Source organism: Passer domesticus, chromosome 1 (genome assembly GCF_036417665.1).
Source record: "Passer domesticus isolate bPasDom1 chromosome 1, bPasDom1.hap1, whole genome shotgun sequence".
NCBI classification, from domain to species: domain Eukaryota; kingdom Metazoa; phylum Chordata; class Aves; order Passeriformes; family Passeridae; genus Passer; species Passer domesticus.
In genome coordinates, this window is record NC_087474.1 from 157,195,593 (window position 1) to 157,212,922 (window position 17,330).

The following is a 17,330-nucleotide window of genomic DNA, read 5'->3' on the forward strand; positions in this document are numbered from 1 at the left end:
CAGCATTACATGCCATCAGATAAGGACTCTTCTTTACCATCTTCTCAGGCCATTGACAAAGAAATTAATGCCAAAATTCTTATATTTTGTATGAACTTTTACTGAAAACAGGTTCTGAAGCACTTTAACCAATTCAAACTGATTGCATAAACTATAAAACAAATTCTGGCCTTCCTTTCATACACAAAAAGTTCTGCTTCTATAAGATCTGGGGCATAAACCATGGCAATACCCTTCCTGAAGGGTGGCTGTAGTGAGCTGGGGGTCAGTCTCTTTCTCCGAGCAACAACAGATAGAACAAGAGGACACAGTCTCAAGCTGCGCCAAGGGAGATACAGGTTAGACCTAAGGAGGAAGTTTTTCACAGAAAGAGTGGTCAAACACTGGAATCATCTGCCCAGGGAGGTGGTAGAGTCACCATCCCTGGATGTGTTTAAAAGGAGACTAGATGTGGCACTTAGTGCCATGACCTAGTTGAGGTATAAGATAGGATGGGTTGGACTCGATGATCTTGAAGGTCTCTTCCAACCTAGAAATTCTGTGATTCTGTGAATTTCAAGGTTTGGATGCAACACGTTGAGGATAGTTAGATATCTATGCAGATAAGACAGCCTCATTTTCTCTGGGGAGCTCTCCTGTATCCCCAGGAGAGTTAAAACAAAGCCTGCTTACTTCATTCAGTCATTGCTGAATAGTGGAACATGTGAAGAGATCCCTGGATACATTTGGAGGAGGAAGTTCCACACTGGATATTTAAGGACCTTTCAACTGTATTGCTTTGGGTTCCTGACTTTAATATGTTTTTCAAAAATCACAATTTTTAAAATAAAATTCAAATAAAAAATGAAAAGGCTTGATAGTCTGAAGTGCTGAGCATCCAGCAAGTTCCAAAGTATTGTTTGACATTGGACTGACCATAATTTCTACATGAATTAAGGAACAGAAGTGCCTGGAGTTCTGTTTTGGATGAGTTTTGCTCAAGTCCCTGGGCAACTTCACGGTACAAAAGATTTTACCATTCATAATGCAGCACTACAATATTTATTTATTTACATTAATCTGTTTGTAAATCTAAAAAAATCCAATGCTACCAGTGGAGTCCTTATGATTAACACAGTTGTGTCATACTTATGGAATGGCTGCCTTCTATACTTGAAAATCATTCAGGCAAAGCCAAATAACACAGTAAGAGCAACATTACAACTGAAAAAAAACCTAACCCAAACTGAAACAAACACCAAACCAGAAATAAAATACACATGACTACCAAAAAACCAGTAAATAGCCCATAGAAATGGAGGCTCCAGGGGATGCTACCATCTACAAATTGCCTTATTTAGGATTAGCTGATACACAAAAATTACTGAAAACTTGCCTGAAGAAAGGATATTTTAAATGGTTTTAACTAGCCATGTGAACACATTTTGAAAAGCACCAGGTTGTGTAGCATTATGGCAATTTTATGGCTGGACTCAATGATCTCAAGGGCCTTTTCCAACCTGAATGATTCCATGATTCTATGATTGGTGGTGTGCAGCTAAGGTGCTTCTCCTCAGCTGGCAAAGACACAGGACCAAAACAGTCCTCGGCATCACCACTTATGGGAATGACATCAAAGCACAGCAAAGACAGAGACACAACTCTTAATTAGCTCTGTCTTACTTAACAAAGGTGATAAAGCCCAACAGAGAGGAGAAAGGAGCTGCTTCATACAGGTAGATATGAAACCTCTTTGGCTCCTCACCTGGCATCTTGTGGCTCTAGGCTTGTTCCACATTTAAAACACAAATTTCATGGTTCTGTAGAGAGCACTGAGAATCATTTCTAAGTACCAACGAGCTGTACTCAGTCCTTAATTTTTGGCACTGATGTGAAGGCTCCATTTGGTGATGCATCTGCAGTGCCGGGGAGGTGTTTGAAAGGTGGGAGAGAGGGTGATTTCCCTCCTCCAGCATATGCTGTGATTATTTGGTGATTTCAATACACATTCCAAACACCAGCTGTGGTCAACGGGACCTTCTGTTTCTGTGGTTGGTTGTGTTTCTGTGTGAATTGCTGCAGCTCAGGAAAAATCAAAGAACGGTTTGGGTTCAGAAAGGCTCTTAAAGATCATTAAATTCCATCCCCCTGACACGGGCAGGGACGTCTTCCACTATCCCAGGTTGCTCCAAGCCACATCCAACCTGGCCTTGGACACTTCCAGGGGTGGGGCAGCCACAGCTTCTCTGGGAAACCTGTGCCAGGGCCTCACCACCCTCACAGGGAGGAATTTCTCCTCAATATCTGATCTCAGTCTCTTCTTTTTTAGTCTGAAGCCATTCCTCTTGTTCTGTCACTCCAGGACCTTACCCAAAGTCACTCTCCAGCTCTCCTGGAGCCCTTTTTAGGCACTGGAAGGGGCTGTAAGGTTGCACTGGAGCCTTCTCTTCTCCAGGCTGAACAGCCCCAGCTCTCTCAGCCTGGATCCATAGTAGAGGTTCTGCATCACTCCCTGATCATCTTTGTAGCCCGTGCCACAAAATGCAGCTGATTTCTGTGTTGGAACATTGTCAATGGGTGGAATTAATGCTCAGATACACAGATTTTTGCAAAGTATGTATTTTTCATCATCCACTGCACCTCATGGAACTGTTGGGTGTAAAACATACCTACAAATTCTCCTTCCTAATATTAAGTATTCCTTACGGTCTGACTAGGCTAATTACCACTGAACAGCAAAGCAGCTATGTCCTAGAAAAAAAAAAAAAAAAAACAAAACAGGTAAAATTATTAAAATCTTTAGGTTCAATTTGCTTTACATGTTTTTGCTTCACTTTGTTTCTAAATAGGCAAAAATAAAACTTGTCTTTTCCTTTTTTTTTCCCTGGAAATTCTGGTAGAAACTTTATTCTGTTTCCCTTTGTACTAAATACTGTAGATAAATAGCCTGAGAACAAATACAAAGAAAAGAAATAATTCATCCTGTGATCCTGGATTCTGCTGACACCAAACTTTTTCTAAGAATATGCATTCCTACTCACAGTACTGTTAATTCCTGCAGCACTCTCATGTTTTGTTCATTAACTTCCTTTTAGCACTACTGTAGAGTCGGGGAAAAATATATGCAAATGGAGCAGAAAACAGAGCAGAGACTACAGAAGTTTGCTAGTTTAACATGAAGCTCCAGGAGCAATAACATTTTCAAACAAATGCAACACAAAATCCTCCCACACTGCAGTGTAACAATCAATTTGTTTGCCCAGAGAACTTCTAAAGCTCTCATAAGGGAAGAAAAAGCTAAGACAGACACCTCAACAATATCGGGAGATGGAAATCCATAGCAAAAGCTCCCTACAGCAAACTGTGGGCAAAAAAGAAAGCTTCCAATGAACAGACACAAATTCATTTAAAAGCAATAATTAGCAGTCCTGTCCTTATTTCAGTAACACTGACCCCTTTTGCATAAGTTTTCATGCAGGGAATGCTCAAAATAAAGTACCAAAGTTGGGATTTTTTTTGCAAAGGGAGAAAAATACTCAAAAGGGAAGATTTCTGGGGAAAAATGGAAAGCTGTAACAAACATGGAATGCTCCAATAGTACCTTATTTCAGAAGCAATCTTCCCAATCTCATCCCCAATGCATAAACTACACTGCAAAACTGTGAATAAGGCCACACTTTTATGCATGTGCCTACAAATTTAGCCATTTTCACAGAATAAATGTTCATGAGAACATGGACACATTTCAGAGGAGGGAGAGGAGTTCATAGAGATGCAGAAATAAAGTACAAATAAAGCCATGAAGGTTGGAAAAAACCACCACTGATACTAGAACCTGTACCCTGTTTCCTTTAAATAAAACTCCCTGCAAAGATGTATTTCATTATAAATTCTAGAAGTTTAAAATAAATGGCTTCCCTGAAAGAGAAATTTTTAATAAAGACAGATGCTCTACAGATGCATCAGTGCCTGTTCATTTTTCTTCCTTCTAATTAAAAGACCATTCTCACTCCTGGTTGAATTTTTTCCCATCCCAGTGCAGAGTATTCCAGAGAGCTGCAACAACACAACTTCACACACCCATCCAAACAGGATTTCACATCTGCCCAACAGGAACTTTGCCTCAGATTCCAATTTACTCCATAATGGATTACATGGCAGAGATTCATTCAGCTGATTTCCATAATGACAACAGTAGCTGAAAAGAAGTACTTGCCTGCTAAATGGAAATGTGACATCAATATTAAGGTAAACATTCGAGTCTGTTGAATACTTTATTGGCAGCCACACTATTTTAGCCTCAAAATAAATTTTCCCCAATAGCAGCTTTTATTTCATTTCAAATCCATCAGCTCTTCTGGCTGCTAATTCCCAGAGCTGCCCCTTCAAGTTTTTAATCTTATCTTCCTAGTGTGAAAGTGCTGCAGACCAGCACTTTTAAACACAACAATGCAACAGTTTTTGAAAGCTATATAAACCATGTGAAAGACTATCCTATTAATTCCCTTTCTTATTACCAATTTTTCTCTTTTATTTACAGGGCTTGGGCACTTGAAAAATTCAGTTACTCTCAGGAAAGAAAGAACTTCAATTTCACTGGGACCTCCCCTCTGGCTCTTGACATTTTCAGAAACCTGTGTGACAATACCATTCGGGTCAGCCCAGACATGGAAATTATGCTAAGCCTAAACCAGATCAATTTTAGTTTGTAGCTCTCAGATAATGACTTTGTGCTCAAGGCATTTTACAGACACACTAGCAAAACAAGATATCTACCTTCAGAGTATCAGACTGGTAGTACTAAGAAAACCCTGGCTGGAAAACAGGTTGGTAAACTGATTAAAGAGCACCAGAGGGTAGAGAGGCAACTGGTTGTTTTATTCTGCTCACAAGGACCAGTATCTTTGTGCCAGGTAGGAAAGAAATTATCCTGTGAGCTGTAAATAGACAACTTTCCTGGTTTAGATACAAACATCTGCGAGTAGCAGGCACAGAGAAACTGAAAACAAATATTTATTAGATAATTACCAGAGTGCAAGCCTAATGTTTTATGGGACTTTTGTTTTCTAAACATTAATTCTCCAAGGAGAAAAAGGATTAAGATGATGCCAAATGCCACTAATAAGCCACTGCTGAAATGTTTTATTTATCTTCTCTGAGTTAGAAGGATTGATCTAACTATCTGGAAGTTATGAATATTAAAGATAAGCTAAAAAAACTTGTCTCTAAGGCAGCAAGTTCTGGCTGATAAGGTAACCTTTTGCACCACTCTAATCTGGGCCATAAAATTGCACCAGCCATCTGGATCAGGATCTCCCTAGACCAGCCTCCTTTTCCCTCTAGTGGTGCAGTGGCAGCTGGAAGCACTCTAAGAAAAGAAGATTTGCATCTCTCCAAGCCCCCTTAAAGGATGTGCCACACATTAAAACTCTGTGCTTGCAACTCCAGATAAAAAAACTGAGTTTGCTGCAATAGATGATCTTACAAACATCAGCATCTGCATGGTCAACTCACACTAGCAAATGACCTCCACCAGCTCACCCAACCTCTTGAACACTCATTTGAGACAGTGTTCCCATCTCATCCATCCCCCTGAGCTCAGGCATCGATGGCATTCAGTGCCACCGAGACACTTCTGGAATTTCACAGGCTCAAAAGTTTCTTGCCTGCATCCCATCCAAAAATAAACCTTCAAAGATACGAGTACCCTTGAGCTGTGCTCAATTCCTCCTTGTCACACATTTGGTTTGCTCAGAGAATTAATTGGCTTTGTGGAGCATGAAGAAACAGAAATGGCAATATGTACCTCAATTAAACTCTATTTTTAAAATAATTTTTAAACTTCATAAATTATGAGACTTTAAGGACTTTAACAAGTTTGCTTGATTCACTTTGATCAAACAAGGTTAGGGACTCATTATACCATACATGCAGCTGTTTAACAACATTAAAATACACCAGCAAGTCAATCTTTCTCTAAGTGACTTCGCATCACACAGCAAGCAGATCTAAAAAGCCCTGTCATTTGCAACTGGCAATCATCATTCTGGCAGCACTGTAAGAGGCTTTCTTAATTCCACTGGTGTTTAAATTCATGAGCCAAAACTCATCATAAATTGTCTTTTATGGCTGTCAAGAACAATGATGGATATTCTCTTATTTAGCCTTTTGTGACTTATTGGGAGCCTCTGAGTGCCTGAGAAGTGTTTGCTGCACTGAACAGTAGATTGAGACTCTTCTATTTTTATGTTGGAAAGACACAGCACATGAAGTAACAACCTTAGAGCCTGCAGTCAGAACCCACTGCTTTATAAGCAGACTTACATCAGTTCTTAATTGTTTTTATTGAAATTCTATTTATTAGAAATTTTTAGTATGGCGAAAATAGAGGGTGAATGCTCCAACTCCAAAAGAAAATGCCTCCTTCTGCCAGAAAACTGAGGCTGCTTTGCCATGCTCTGCCAGAGCCTAAGGGGAATATAAATGGACTGAGGAGGAAACACATGATGTGTCACTGATAAAATAATCTGGCATTACAAAAGGACCAGCAGCTACGGCTCCACCAAGAGATCAATAAAAGTGCAAATAGCAGCCTCTTTAGAAATCATTGCTTTCCCTCCAATATGTGGTGACAAACTCTGTGACAGCATTTACTTCATGCTATCAGCCTCATTAAATAAAGCAGCCTGTCCCCATCCACCCACAAGGCCAACTCCAGAAGTCTATGGAAAATATTGATTTTTCTTGACTACGTTCAGGTCAACGACACAATGCAATAAAACAGCTTAAGACAACTATTCCCTTTCCAGCTCGTAATTAGAGCCCTGAAACCCTGTTTCTAGGTCTTGGTCTGAGATCTGTTGTCAATTCACTTTGACCTTAGGCAAGCAAATTTCAACACTGGGGAACTTGCTGCTTGCTGTAAAATGAGCAGAGTTAACTTCTCTCAGAAGGCTGCTTTTCTGGCTTTGAGACTTTTTGATCCTTTAAGTTTTAATGATGTGATAAAATGCATTTCAGTTTGAGTTTGTTGGATAAAGCACATCCTCAAGTGAAATCATTACATGTGAATGATTATGCACCTGAGGATCTGTGCCAGGAATTGAGCCTCCCTGTATGTCAAGGAAGAAGAACAGGCTCTCCAGAGCACAATCTCCAGAGACACCCTGCACCATCAGTGGAAGGAGTTTTTTCCTGCATTGCCACTCCTGGGAGGACCCACATATTTTCCTGGAAAGGATGAAATTTAGAACAGCAAAGAGACATCACTGAGAGAGTTAAATCCAGAAAACAAGAAAAAGCAATTTCAGTTTCTAGGTTTAGGTAAGACACAGAGAACTATTTCCCTGCTATTACAAGGATCTTTTCCTGCTATCTACTATAATCAGCCTTTTCCTGCTATCTACTATATATATATCCTTTATATACTGCACAAAGGATGGAGCCCTGAGGAACCAGCAGAGACATCAAAGCTCATCATGCCAGACCTTCCACAATGACCCATCCTTAAGGAACAGACAAAGAAGATCATAATTTATTTTTTTTCTTACTGGATTATCTGATCCTTCTTTGATTATTTTTACCATTAATACTGAGCATGTATAAACACCACTTTTTCTTCACTCCATACTGCAGCTGATAGCTGGGGTAGGCACACCCCACAACAGATACAAGAAGAACCCTTGAGTCACACTCTACACACACAGAAGGGAAAAAAAAAATCTTCAGGTTCTGAAATATATTAATATGGAAACAGTTCAATGTTTTAAGAGAAGAAGTGGAAAAAAATGCTGGCCTCTTCAGCAGTGTTATTTAGTCTTTTATTGCTCTGCAAATTTAGACAGTGATCTATGGGGGATTCCTGTGTGATTCCAAAATTTGGAGGAGAACCCTCTTCATCCCGAAGTGCTCAGAAAAGCCTGAACAACAGAATCAAGGGTTCTGGTCTTTCCAGACTAGGACCAAGCAAACACTGGTTATCAACATTACACATTCAACCTATTTCACTCTCTTTCCTCATGCTGTCTGCTTCAATTTTCGAAGCAGACAGCATGAGAAGAACCTGCATTTTGTGGCATTCCATGAGGTTATAACATCTTTCTAGTTTAGGACCTGAATATTGAAGGCTGTTACAAATATCAAGCATCCTTAACTACCTTGCACACAAAAGATACACAAAATCATACAAAGTCCTTGAGACATTTGGAGTTTGATGCTCAGCTCTGAAACTAGAAGAGCTATCATCTTGTTTCTCATTTCTGAGGGTACAAGCCGTGACAGCAGTGTGCTGACTGTTCTCGCTTAACTCTGTGATTGCAAGGTGATTTACTTGTCTTGGGCACTGCACACCTACCTGCTGAGAGTTAAACAAAATTTCCATCTTTCTTTACCATTTGGGTGATCACATAGCTCTCAAAGGGACTATGGTTTATATGTACCAAAAATATCCATCCAATCACTTGAAAGTAAATCTTGTTCCCTCTCTTCCTTATGGAAAACAGAGTAATAAAGGGACAGTATTTGAGTCCAAATGTTGGTGTAAACTCTATGTACTTTTTCAGCTTTGGCTTAATATTTTCCCAGCAGCTGCATCCCAAAAATTGTGTGCATGAGCTACACATAATCTCAAAAATATTTTGAAGATGAAAATGCTATTTAGTAGTGAAGTATCAAAAATACCGAAATTTAAATCTTTAGATCTGATTTTTACTAGACGGCATACAAAGATGCACATTCAGGTTGTTAAACTGCCTCTTCAGAATGTATTTATAGGATTTGTATAAGCAATGAGCTCCACAGAGGCAGGGAGCTTGATTCCCATGGAAAAACACCTGCTCCTCCAGCCAGCAGAGCAAGGCACTCACTTGGGCTCTTATAAAACCTCCTGGCCAACATTGGGCTGACACCAACTCATTTCATACTTTAGATCAATGCCACCATCCAAAAAGTGACAGGAATCCAATATACAGACAAAAATAATAGAGTGGTTTGGATTGGAAGTGACCTTCAAGATCATCTCATTCCACCCCCCTGCCATGGGCAGGGGCACTTCCCCTAGACCAGGCTGCTCTGAGCCTCATCCAACCTGGCCTTGAACACTTCCAGGGATGAGGCATCCACAGTTTCTCTGGGCAGCCTGTGCCAGGGCCTCCCCACCCTAGAAGAAGAATTTTGGGAATAATTTCTTTCCAATATCCCATCTAAACCCTCCCTCTGTCATTTGAAGCCATTCCCCCTTGCCCTATCACTTCATGCATTTGTCCAAAGTCCTCTCCAGCAATTTTGGAGCCCCTTTATGCACTGAAAGGGACTCTAAGGTCTCCCCAGAGCCTTCTCATCCCCAGGCTGGGCATTCCCAGCTCTCTCAGCCTGAGCCCCAAAGGCAGCTTTACCCTTGTCACCAGCTGGCCACAGTGGTGTCGGACCGTGGGCTGGTTCACCTTGTTCTCCTGGAATGATTCAATCACAGCATCAGCAAGAGCACACAGACAAGAACTCCTTTTCCATCTCCAAACCACAAGTGCTGCCTGAGTGTGGCCTTTTGTACCATTGGAAGAGCTCTGAGCGATCCACCAGAATTGTTTTTTCTCCAGCAGTGAGAAGACAGTCTGGAAACACACCACCCCATTGTAAAGGAAGGGCTTTTTGGTTCCTCACCCCACAGGTGCCTGACACCCCCACGCTGTGCAAAATCTTTATGTCCTGGTGCAAACAAAACCACTTCAACTTACAAAGGACATAAGATTTAAAATATAGGACTACGAAATTTTTTTTTTAATGTTACAAGAGGCAGCTCTCTAAACTGTTCAGAAAAGAAAATGGCCACCAGCAAAAAAGAAAGCAGAGAGAGATAAATAAAACTGCATCACCAAATGAAAGAGCAGCTCCTAAATCTCTCCTTTTTTGGGTGCTTTCACCATAACTTGTTGCCATGAGCACACTAAGTCTAGAACATTGTTTTCATATTGATATGGGAAAAAAAACTGCATAAAGCACTACTCATAATGTAATGACAATGTACCCAGCTTATTAAAAGTGTCCTTTTATTTAGCTTTATGAAATTTCAGGAAAATTAAGAGGTCTTGAATACAAACACAGTTCCAATGTACTACACTGCAAGCAGGAGAAGAGGGGAAGCAAAAACATGAATATGTTGAAACATGAACAAGCTGAACATTTCTTTTAAGCCATCAGGATTTGAAACTGATCCAAAAGAAAGTTAGTATTTGATTAAATTTGAAATCAAAAGTAGAAGCTTTTAGGAAAGGCTGGTATATAGAATCTCTTCACTATTTCCATGCAAAAAACCAGGGTTTTGTGAATGGGCCCTGGCTCACAGTGCTGGAAGGATTTTTATCACCATCCTTTTCCTTCTAGTTTGCTGTGTGCTATCACACCTAGTGATGTTAAACGGCTGTATGAAAGCCATGAAGTCTGGTATATGGGGTGCAAAGGTAGACATGACAAATGAGGAAAATAAGAATGTGATAGTTCAGCTCAGGTCTTTCTTGTCAAGGCAAAGTATGAGCTAAATATAATAATAACAGCAGCCTTAATTACAACAGTCATCTTCAAATATTACACAGCTTGACAAAGCCAACTAAGGGACAATTGGGGGGTCAGCATCAGAGCAAAAAGCAACTCACTGACTTTTAGGAAATAAAGTGTTGATATGCAAACACAACGAAGACTACTAAACACTTCAAGATCTTCTGTACTGTCATTTGTCACTCAAATGCAAGCTGCCAGAGATGTGGCTGTGCTTGCTCTCAGCAAATCTTAAGCCATTATTTGAAGGAACTTTTAAAACACTCTTTGGAACATCTCTCAGGTTGTTAAATTCCAACCTAATGAGGCTTTGGAATTCTTTGTTTTTCTGTTCTCCTGTTTATCCTTAGATTCTTCCCTGTTCCTCAGCATGTGGTTTCTGAAGAAAGGGTAAAAATGAAAACTTTCTATTGCTCCTTTTTCTGTATTCTGCAGAACCTTAAACATAACTTCACCATTTTAAAATTAGATGTTAAATTTGTAAAGCTTACTACACATTCCTGCTTCCACTGCTAATTAACAGCTTAAAATAAAGACATTCATGTTCTTCAACTCTGCTGGAACACAATTATAGAACAAAACATCATAGAAAAGTCAAAGTTACTGAGACAGGCTGTTACTAAAATGCAAAACCAAGCAGGAGAGTAACCAGCAATGTCAGCTTATCTATGAAGAAAATATTGGGCAACTGAAACTTAGAAGATATTTTGGGGACCAAAAATAGGATACCTATTGGAAAGAAAGTAAAAAATAATTGGAAATTAGTAGCAAAATGAGTCAAAGCAAAGGAACAGCTCTTAATAGCATTAAATTCTTGCACTTTACTTTAGTCGTACTGTACATAACAACTACAAAAAGCAGACTGGATATTTATAAGTGAACTGGCAAAGCAGCAGTTTTGCTGTGTCTTTTTCATTTAAAATCATCACAGTTCTAGAAGTGGCTCAAGGATGGAAGAAGTCTCATGAAAAGACCTAAAATCATGAAAAAGAGGAAAGAATCAATCCGGTCATCCTAACAGAAAATGTCAAACCCAACAACTTTCAGGCTGATAGTTCTGCCAAGTATTATTTATGTGCATAAAAATAAAAGCTGTGTCCTTTTCTGGAAGCAATCTCAGAAACAAGTTAGCACTACTGAGTTTGGGCCAGGGTGTTATACTCAGGGATTTAAGGATGAAGCAGTTCAGACCAAAGACAGCACCTGGCAGCCCAGGATGCAGCTGAAGTGAGAAGGTGCCTCAGACAGGGGGAAAAGCTACTGATATTTAGCTGCATTCATCCAGTGAGGGCTCAGATTCCATTTTTTCAGCTAACAGGACAATAATCAGAGGGACAGATGTTGCCATCAAGGGGAATTTAAAATTTAGCAGAATACTTTGAATAGTACAACTATTTCAGAAGCAAATTTCTTTCTAAATGGTAACATGCAACACATGGTCAAGTTGTGAAAACAACTCTTAAATCCCCATGTTCTTTCTCTTTCCTAAGTGACTTTTTTTTTGTTTCCCCTGTTAAAAAAATCCTCCCTGAGGCTCAGTGCCCTATGTAATTTCCCTGACCTTTTCCTTAATTCCCTGACAAACTTTTCCTGGTGAAATCTGTTATTTCTAGGAAAGAATGAGGATAGAGGAGAGGGATACAGTGCTGAGGTTGAACACAGGGAAGCACAGCCCCCACTCTGTGGCTGAGGCAGCCACTGCCAAGGAGTGAAGGAGCAGAACTCGAGTGCTGCTCACTGTGGTGGAAGGTTTTGCTTTGTGCTTTATTTCCTCCTCTCAAGTAATGCAAGCCAAGTTCTCAGAACTGAAGTGGGGCTTCATTCACCCAGCACCGCTGTGTGTCCTTCTGGAGCCTCTTGGTTGTAAAGAAGCTGATGAAAATGAGAGAACTCAGGTAGGGTCGAAAGGGCCTTAAAGGACCAATTTCTTTCTGCTTTCTGCAGCTCCCACCTGACAGTGGGAAAGGAGAATTAAATGGACACAGATTTCTCCATTTCTTGAAGCTCAAGTCAGAACCAAGTGTAACTCAGGAATCTTTTTGACTTAACACAATATTACATCTCCTATAGAAGTGACCTGGGAGAAGTCTACTCCAACTTCCCATTTACACAGAAGAACTGCTGCACTTTGCAATGTTTGAACTGCAAGCCTACAGAGCATTACCATTAAGAGAGAGCTCCTGTATTTTTCACAGAATGATAAAATAGTTTGGGTTGGAAGGGACCTCCCATGGGCAGGGACACCTTCCACTACCCCAGGCTGCCCCAAGCCCTGCCCTGCTTGGCCTTGGACATTTCCAGGGATGGGGCAGCCACAGCTCCTCTGGGCACTTTTCAGTTTACTCCACAGGTCTGAAAATAAATCACCTCCTCTGCCATACACATGAAACATGAGGAATAGACAATCTCTAAGCACAGTGAAAAGGCAAGTGTTTATTTTGGTAACTGATGCTCCACACAAGAGCTGGGCAAAAGAAACCCTCTAAGACCAAGCTCAGTGTTTCAATATAGACTACTTTTTTTTTTTTTTTTTTTTTTTTTTTTTAAGTTTTACCTGATTTGTGCTTGTACAGGCAACTCCCTCCTTTCTGGAAACCTGTAAGGCAACACTGGGCTACTTTAATACAAATTGAAATACAGACTTCTGTTATTTTTTCTGAAAGTACTGCAGCGTGTACCCAGATACAAAAATATCTGCTATTTGGCTTCTTACATAAATTGAATAATAACAGCTAAGTTATTTCTAAATATTCCATGAAAACTTTCCATTGTCATTCAAGACAGTTTCTTTAAAATGTCTGAACATTATTAAATGTCAAGCATCTGCTTTTTTCTTTGGACTTTTTGATTTAAAAGCAAGCTTCTGGTAATGTTATATTCACATGTCAAACAGTTCTATGTATTGTTCTGTAATGAAGCAAAATTTAATACTGGGTAATTAAAATATCACATTGCTAAGAACTGAGCCTCTCCAATATCTTATTTTCAAATAAATTGAAATTCTAAATATTCTTAATTGAAGAAGAAGCAGAGAAAGAAAGCAAATTTTCACTTAGCACTTTTCTAAAGTTTTGCCAAAACAATGCCAATCTGATTCTGAGGCTGATATACTTCCAGTATGAACACTGCATCCTTTCTTACAGTTTTCAGATGTTAAAACTTACATATAATGATTAAAAAGCAGATCACAGAAGCTGAGTACAACACAGGACATTGATAGATCAGTGGTTTCTGGTATTCTGCCTCCACCCTTTCTGCCAATTGCAACCACTCAATCACACATAAAAACGCCAAATCCTGCCAGAAGAGAAATGTGTGTTTTCCATTTTATGTATTATTGCAAACTTTTGCTGCTATTAGGAAGATAGAAAGGTAAACATGGGGGGAAAAAAGAAATCAGTCAGTATTCAACATGTTTGTGTACATGAGAAGCCATTGTCTTAGATTTTTTCTTGAAGTACTGTTTTTCAACTCTGCTGATGGAATCAATAGCAACATCTCAAAATTGTGACAGATTTTTAAACAAGTCAGTAATTACAAGGTCTTTATGTTTTTTCTTCTACATTCAGAAGATAATACTAAGGAATACTAAAATTCAAAACAAATACATTATTATGAAAGGAACCATTAATTTGAGACTGAGCTACAAAACATACAGGAAGTCAAGGCTGAAGTTCTGGTTATTAACAAAATAAAACATTAAAAGGAATAACTATATTATCTTCTGTTCCACCCTAGAATAATACTTTATCAGCAGTAAACAAAAAGGAAACTGAGAAATTTTCAGCCTTCTGCTTGCACAGCTTTAGTTAGACACAGAAATCAAGGTGTGGGCTGAATTCCACTGAATCAGTGAATTTATACTGACATAAAACTGCAATGAGACAGAGCTGAATGGGAACTACATTCCTGCAGGGTCAGCTATTTCACCTTCTCTAATAATACCTGTAGACCACTGAGTTGTTGACATATTTTTTCCCACTAGTAAGAAATGCTGACAGTAAGTATAAATATGTGCATATACATAGAGATTATCAAAATTTTAATTAATTCCACCTATAGCACCTTCTTACATTTTTCTCTTGCATTATGACACCTCTCCTGCAATTTTAATTCTTTTTTTAAAGCTCATTTTTTATTCAGGCTGCACCTCTTCTCAAAGTTGTTTTGTAGGGTTTTTTGGGAGGTTTTTTTGCAAAGGGAAATCTGCATCATGAATATTGTTAGGGCTTGGGCCCATTGAGTTATCTAACTTTTTATATTCACAGGGTGCACACAGGAGATGATCCATTCTTGGCAGCACACGCTCTGTATCACACACTAACATAGCATCAGAATATGGAATAACAACAACCTCAACCACAGTTTTTCATTGTTATTCACTACATGTGCAGAGAATCCATTTATTTCAAATTCTTTATGAATTCAACTCAATATGTTGCAAAACAGTCCTGAAAAAGCCTCAAGTCAAATTGCCTAAAGTAAATAAAGAAAAGCAAATTACTTTAAATTCTTCACCTCTACACTTCCTGCAAAAACACAAGGTTGTGCATATTGCCAAGCATCTTTTCACAGTAATCACTTTCAGAAAAATTGGAGATAAAACAAGATTAGGAGACTCTTGCATCCACTCCTCTGAAATATTAACAACTTCTGCATATTTTCCAGTGTTTTCAAGCAGAGGAGTGAGTCCCACATGTTTGGGCACAGAGACCGCTGCTAAAGGTGACTTTTCACGGGCCAGCTGGTGCCTTCCTGCCAAAGTGCTTAACCAAAATCCTGCCTGGGGGTAGGATCCAGCTCAAGAGCAAGACATCTAAATTTAGTCAGCTGCAGGTAGGTTTGTCCACGTGCAGTTGGTGTTTCCAGCCCCATGGAATGGAGATGGAGCTACCAAAGCTGGTGATGTGCAGGAGGAGGAGGAGCACCATGACAAAAACTCCTGGGAACAGTTCTACCACCTCCAACCTTTCACTGTTTAATATTCATCAGGCACCCAGTTGCACTGAAAAATTCCTTTAAAACATACCATAACATACACATCGTGCAAATTTTTGCACACATATTATAACAGCATCATAGATATAATCTATCATATGCATTTGAGATTTCTTTGGTAAGTTTTAAGACATTCTCATGTGCTTCGAAAGTATTTTATTTCTGGCAGCTTTTCCCACTATTAAATCTGTAAATTGATCAACATTAGGCAATAAATTTGGACAGGGCTCATGAAACATAAGAAAATGTCCAACCTGTTTGGATTCTCAGCTGGTTATTCTCTTGTTATTAAATGTAATGCTCATGAACCCTTACATCTCACATTCCAGAGTTGACAAAACCACTTCCCTTCCCACTCTTCCACTTGCATAAGAAGCCACAATTTAATACCTTCAAAGAACAGCTGTCTCCTTGTGGAAAACTTAAATAAAACATTCAATTTTAAAGGAGTTTTGATCATGTTTGGTATGGGTTTTTTGTTGGCTTGTTCATGATGTAAAATATCAAACTACTTGTTCAGGCAACACCTCTTTCTAAGGTCCTGTTCTCAAAGAGAACAGTGGTTTCTACAGCAGCCAGATGTGAAATCTTAAGTCCAAGATTAGCACATAAATAAAGCAAAGTGTGAAAGAAAAAGTTCCTTTCTATATAAAGAACCAAAAAAAGCTAGTCTCAATGAGGTCTAGTGAAAGAGCCATACATAAATAAGAAGTTTCAGGAACTTTATCAGCCACATCAATTTACCAAAAATTTCTTCAGCAGTTATATTGAATCATAAATATCCTCATCCTGCGTGCAACAAAAATTCTCAAAGTCTGCTCTTCTGTCACATTTATTTCATGGATCTTCATAACTCAATATCTTAATGTCTTTTTTCCTGATTCTCCCCTTTTTGTCATAACCAAGCAGAGTCAAATCTTTCTGGAGGCTCCAGTGTATGAGCAGTGTGCAACGTGGAAAAAAAATCGTATTTGGAGGAAGACCCAACATAAGGAGCATCACTGGGGCTAGATCTTGCTTTATCAGAGGGACACACATAAACTAAAAAGATCCCTGTGTCTGGATAATAACTGGAGCATCAAGATGTGGATGAGATGACAGCACTGAGTGAGAAGAGAGCAGGGAAGGGTGCTCAAACATTTGCAAAGCAGTCATGGGGTTATACTTTTAAGCAGAGATTAAGCAGCTAATTAATTGATTAATCAAAACAATTAGCTAGATGTCAAATCACCACAGTGGCAAATTTAAAGTCAATTAATTCAAATATTCAAAAGAACAGCAAATAATTAATAAGGAATTAAAGAGTTTGTTAATTATGTGGCAGTAGATTAGTTATGCAGAAAACTAAGTGAGAAGCAATTAATTAATTATGCAGAGAATCAAATGAACCACAAAATATTTATGCAAAGAATCCCCACAAATGGGCAGTTTAAAAGCAGATGGTGGGAAAATGCTGGGGTATTTTTTAAAAAATGTTTAATAAGTTTCAATTGCTGGCAACTGTAGTTAGCTGAGGTATTAAGAAAACCATTGGAAACAAGAATGGAAGTCAGGTCAGGAAGCAATTGACTGAGGAGAATCAGGCTGTCAAACAGATCTATGGCAAAGACTCATGGAGGCTCTGGTTGTTATTGACTCTTCAAGGGGCAGGTCTGGTTCAGAAACACAGGACAGTGAAAATCAAATGGATACTGAAGCAGACCTTTGTCACATTATTTTATTATCATAATGTCACCATATGCTTTGCCTCTCCCCTTTGCTCACCCTGCACTGTGTTCAGTTTGGACTAGAAGTTAATTAGGATT

At 39.1% G+C, this 17,330-nt stretch overlaps 1 protein-coding gene and 1 long non-coding RNA gene across 6 annotated transcripts in view; one reads left to right on the top strand and one right to left on the bottom strand.

The window, feature by feature from the left end:
- Positions 1–17,330, bottom strand: part of TRAPPC9 (trafficking protein particle complex subunit 9) — a 448,113-nt gene that overhangs the window by 159,865 nt on the left and 270,918 nt on the right. Inside the window, exon 22 of one of the 5 annotated variants that reach the window (XM_064398445.1) lies at positions 2,687–2,730. The exons of the other annotated variants lie outside the window; for them this stretch is intronic. Coding sequence (XP_064254515.1) covers positions 2,702–2,730 — 29 coding nt within the window. The 3' untranslated portion in view covers positions 2,687–2,701. Of the gene's footprint in view, positions 1–2,686; positions 2,731–17,330 lie in introns of those variants that run through there. 5 annotated transcript variants of the gene reach the window in all.
- LOC135285804 (uncharacterized) lies at positions 1,559–5,124 on the top strand. The gene is made up of 3 exons (XR_010350492.1): positions 1,559–1,715; positions 4,017–4,227; positions 4,520–5,124. It is a non-coding gene; the product is annotated as an uncharacterized LOC135285804 (long non-coding RNA).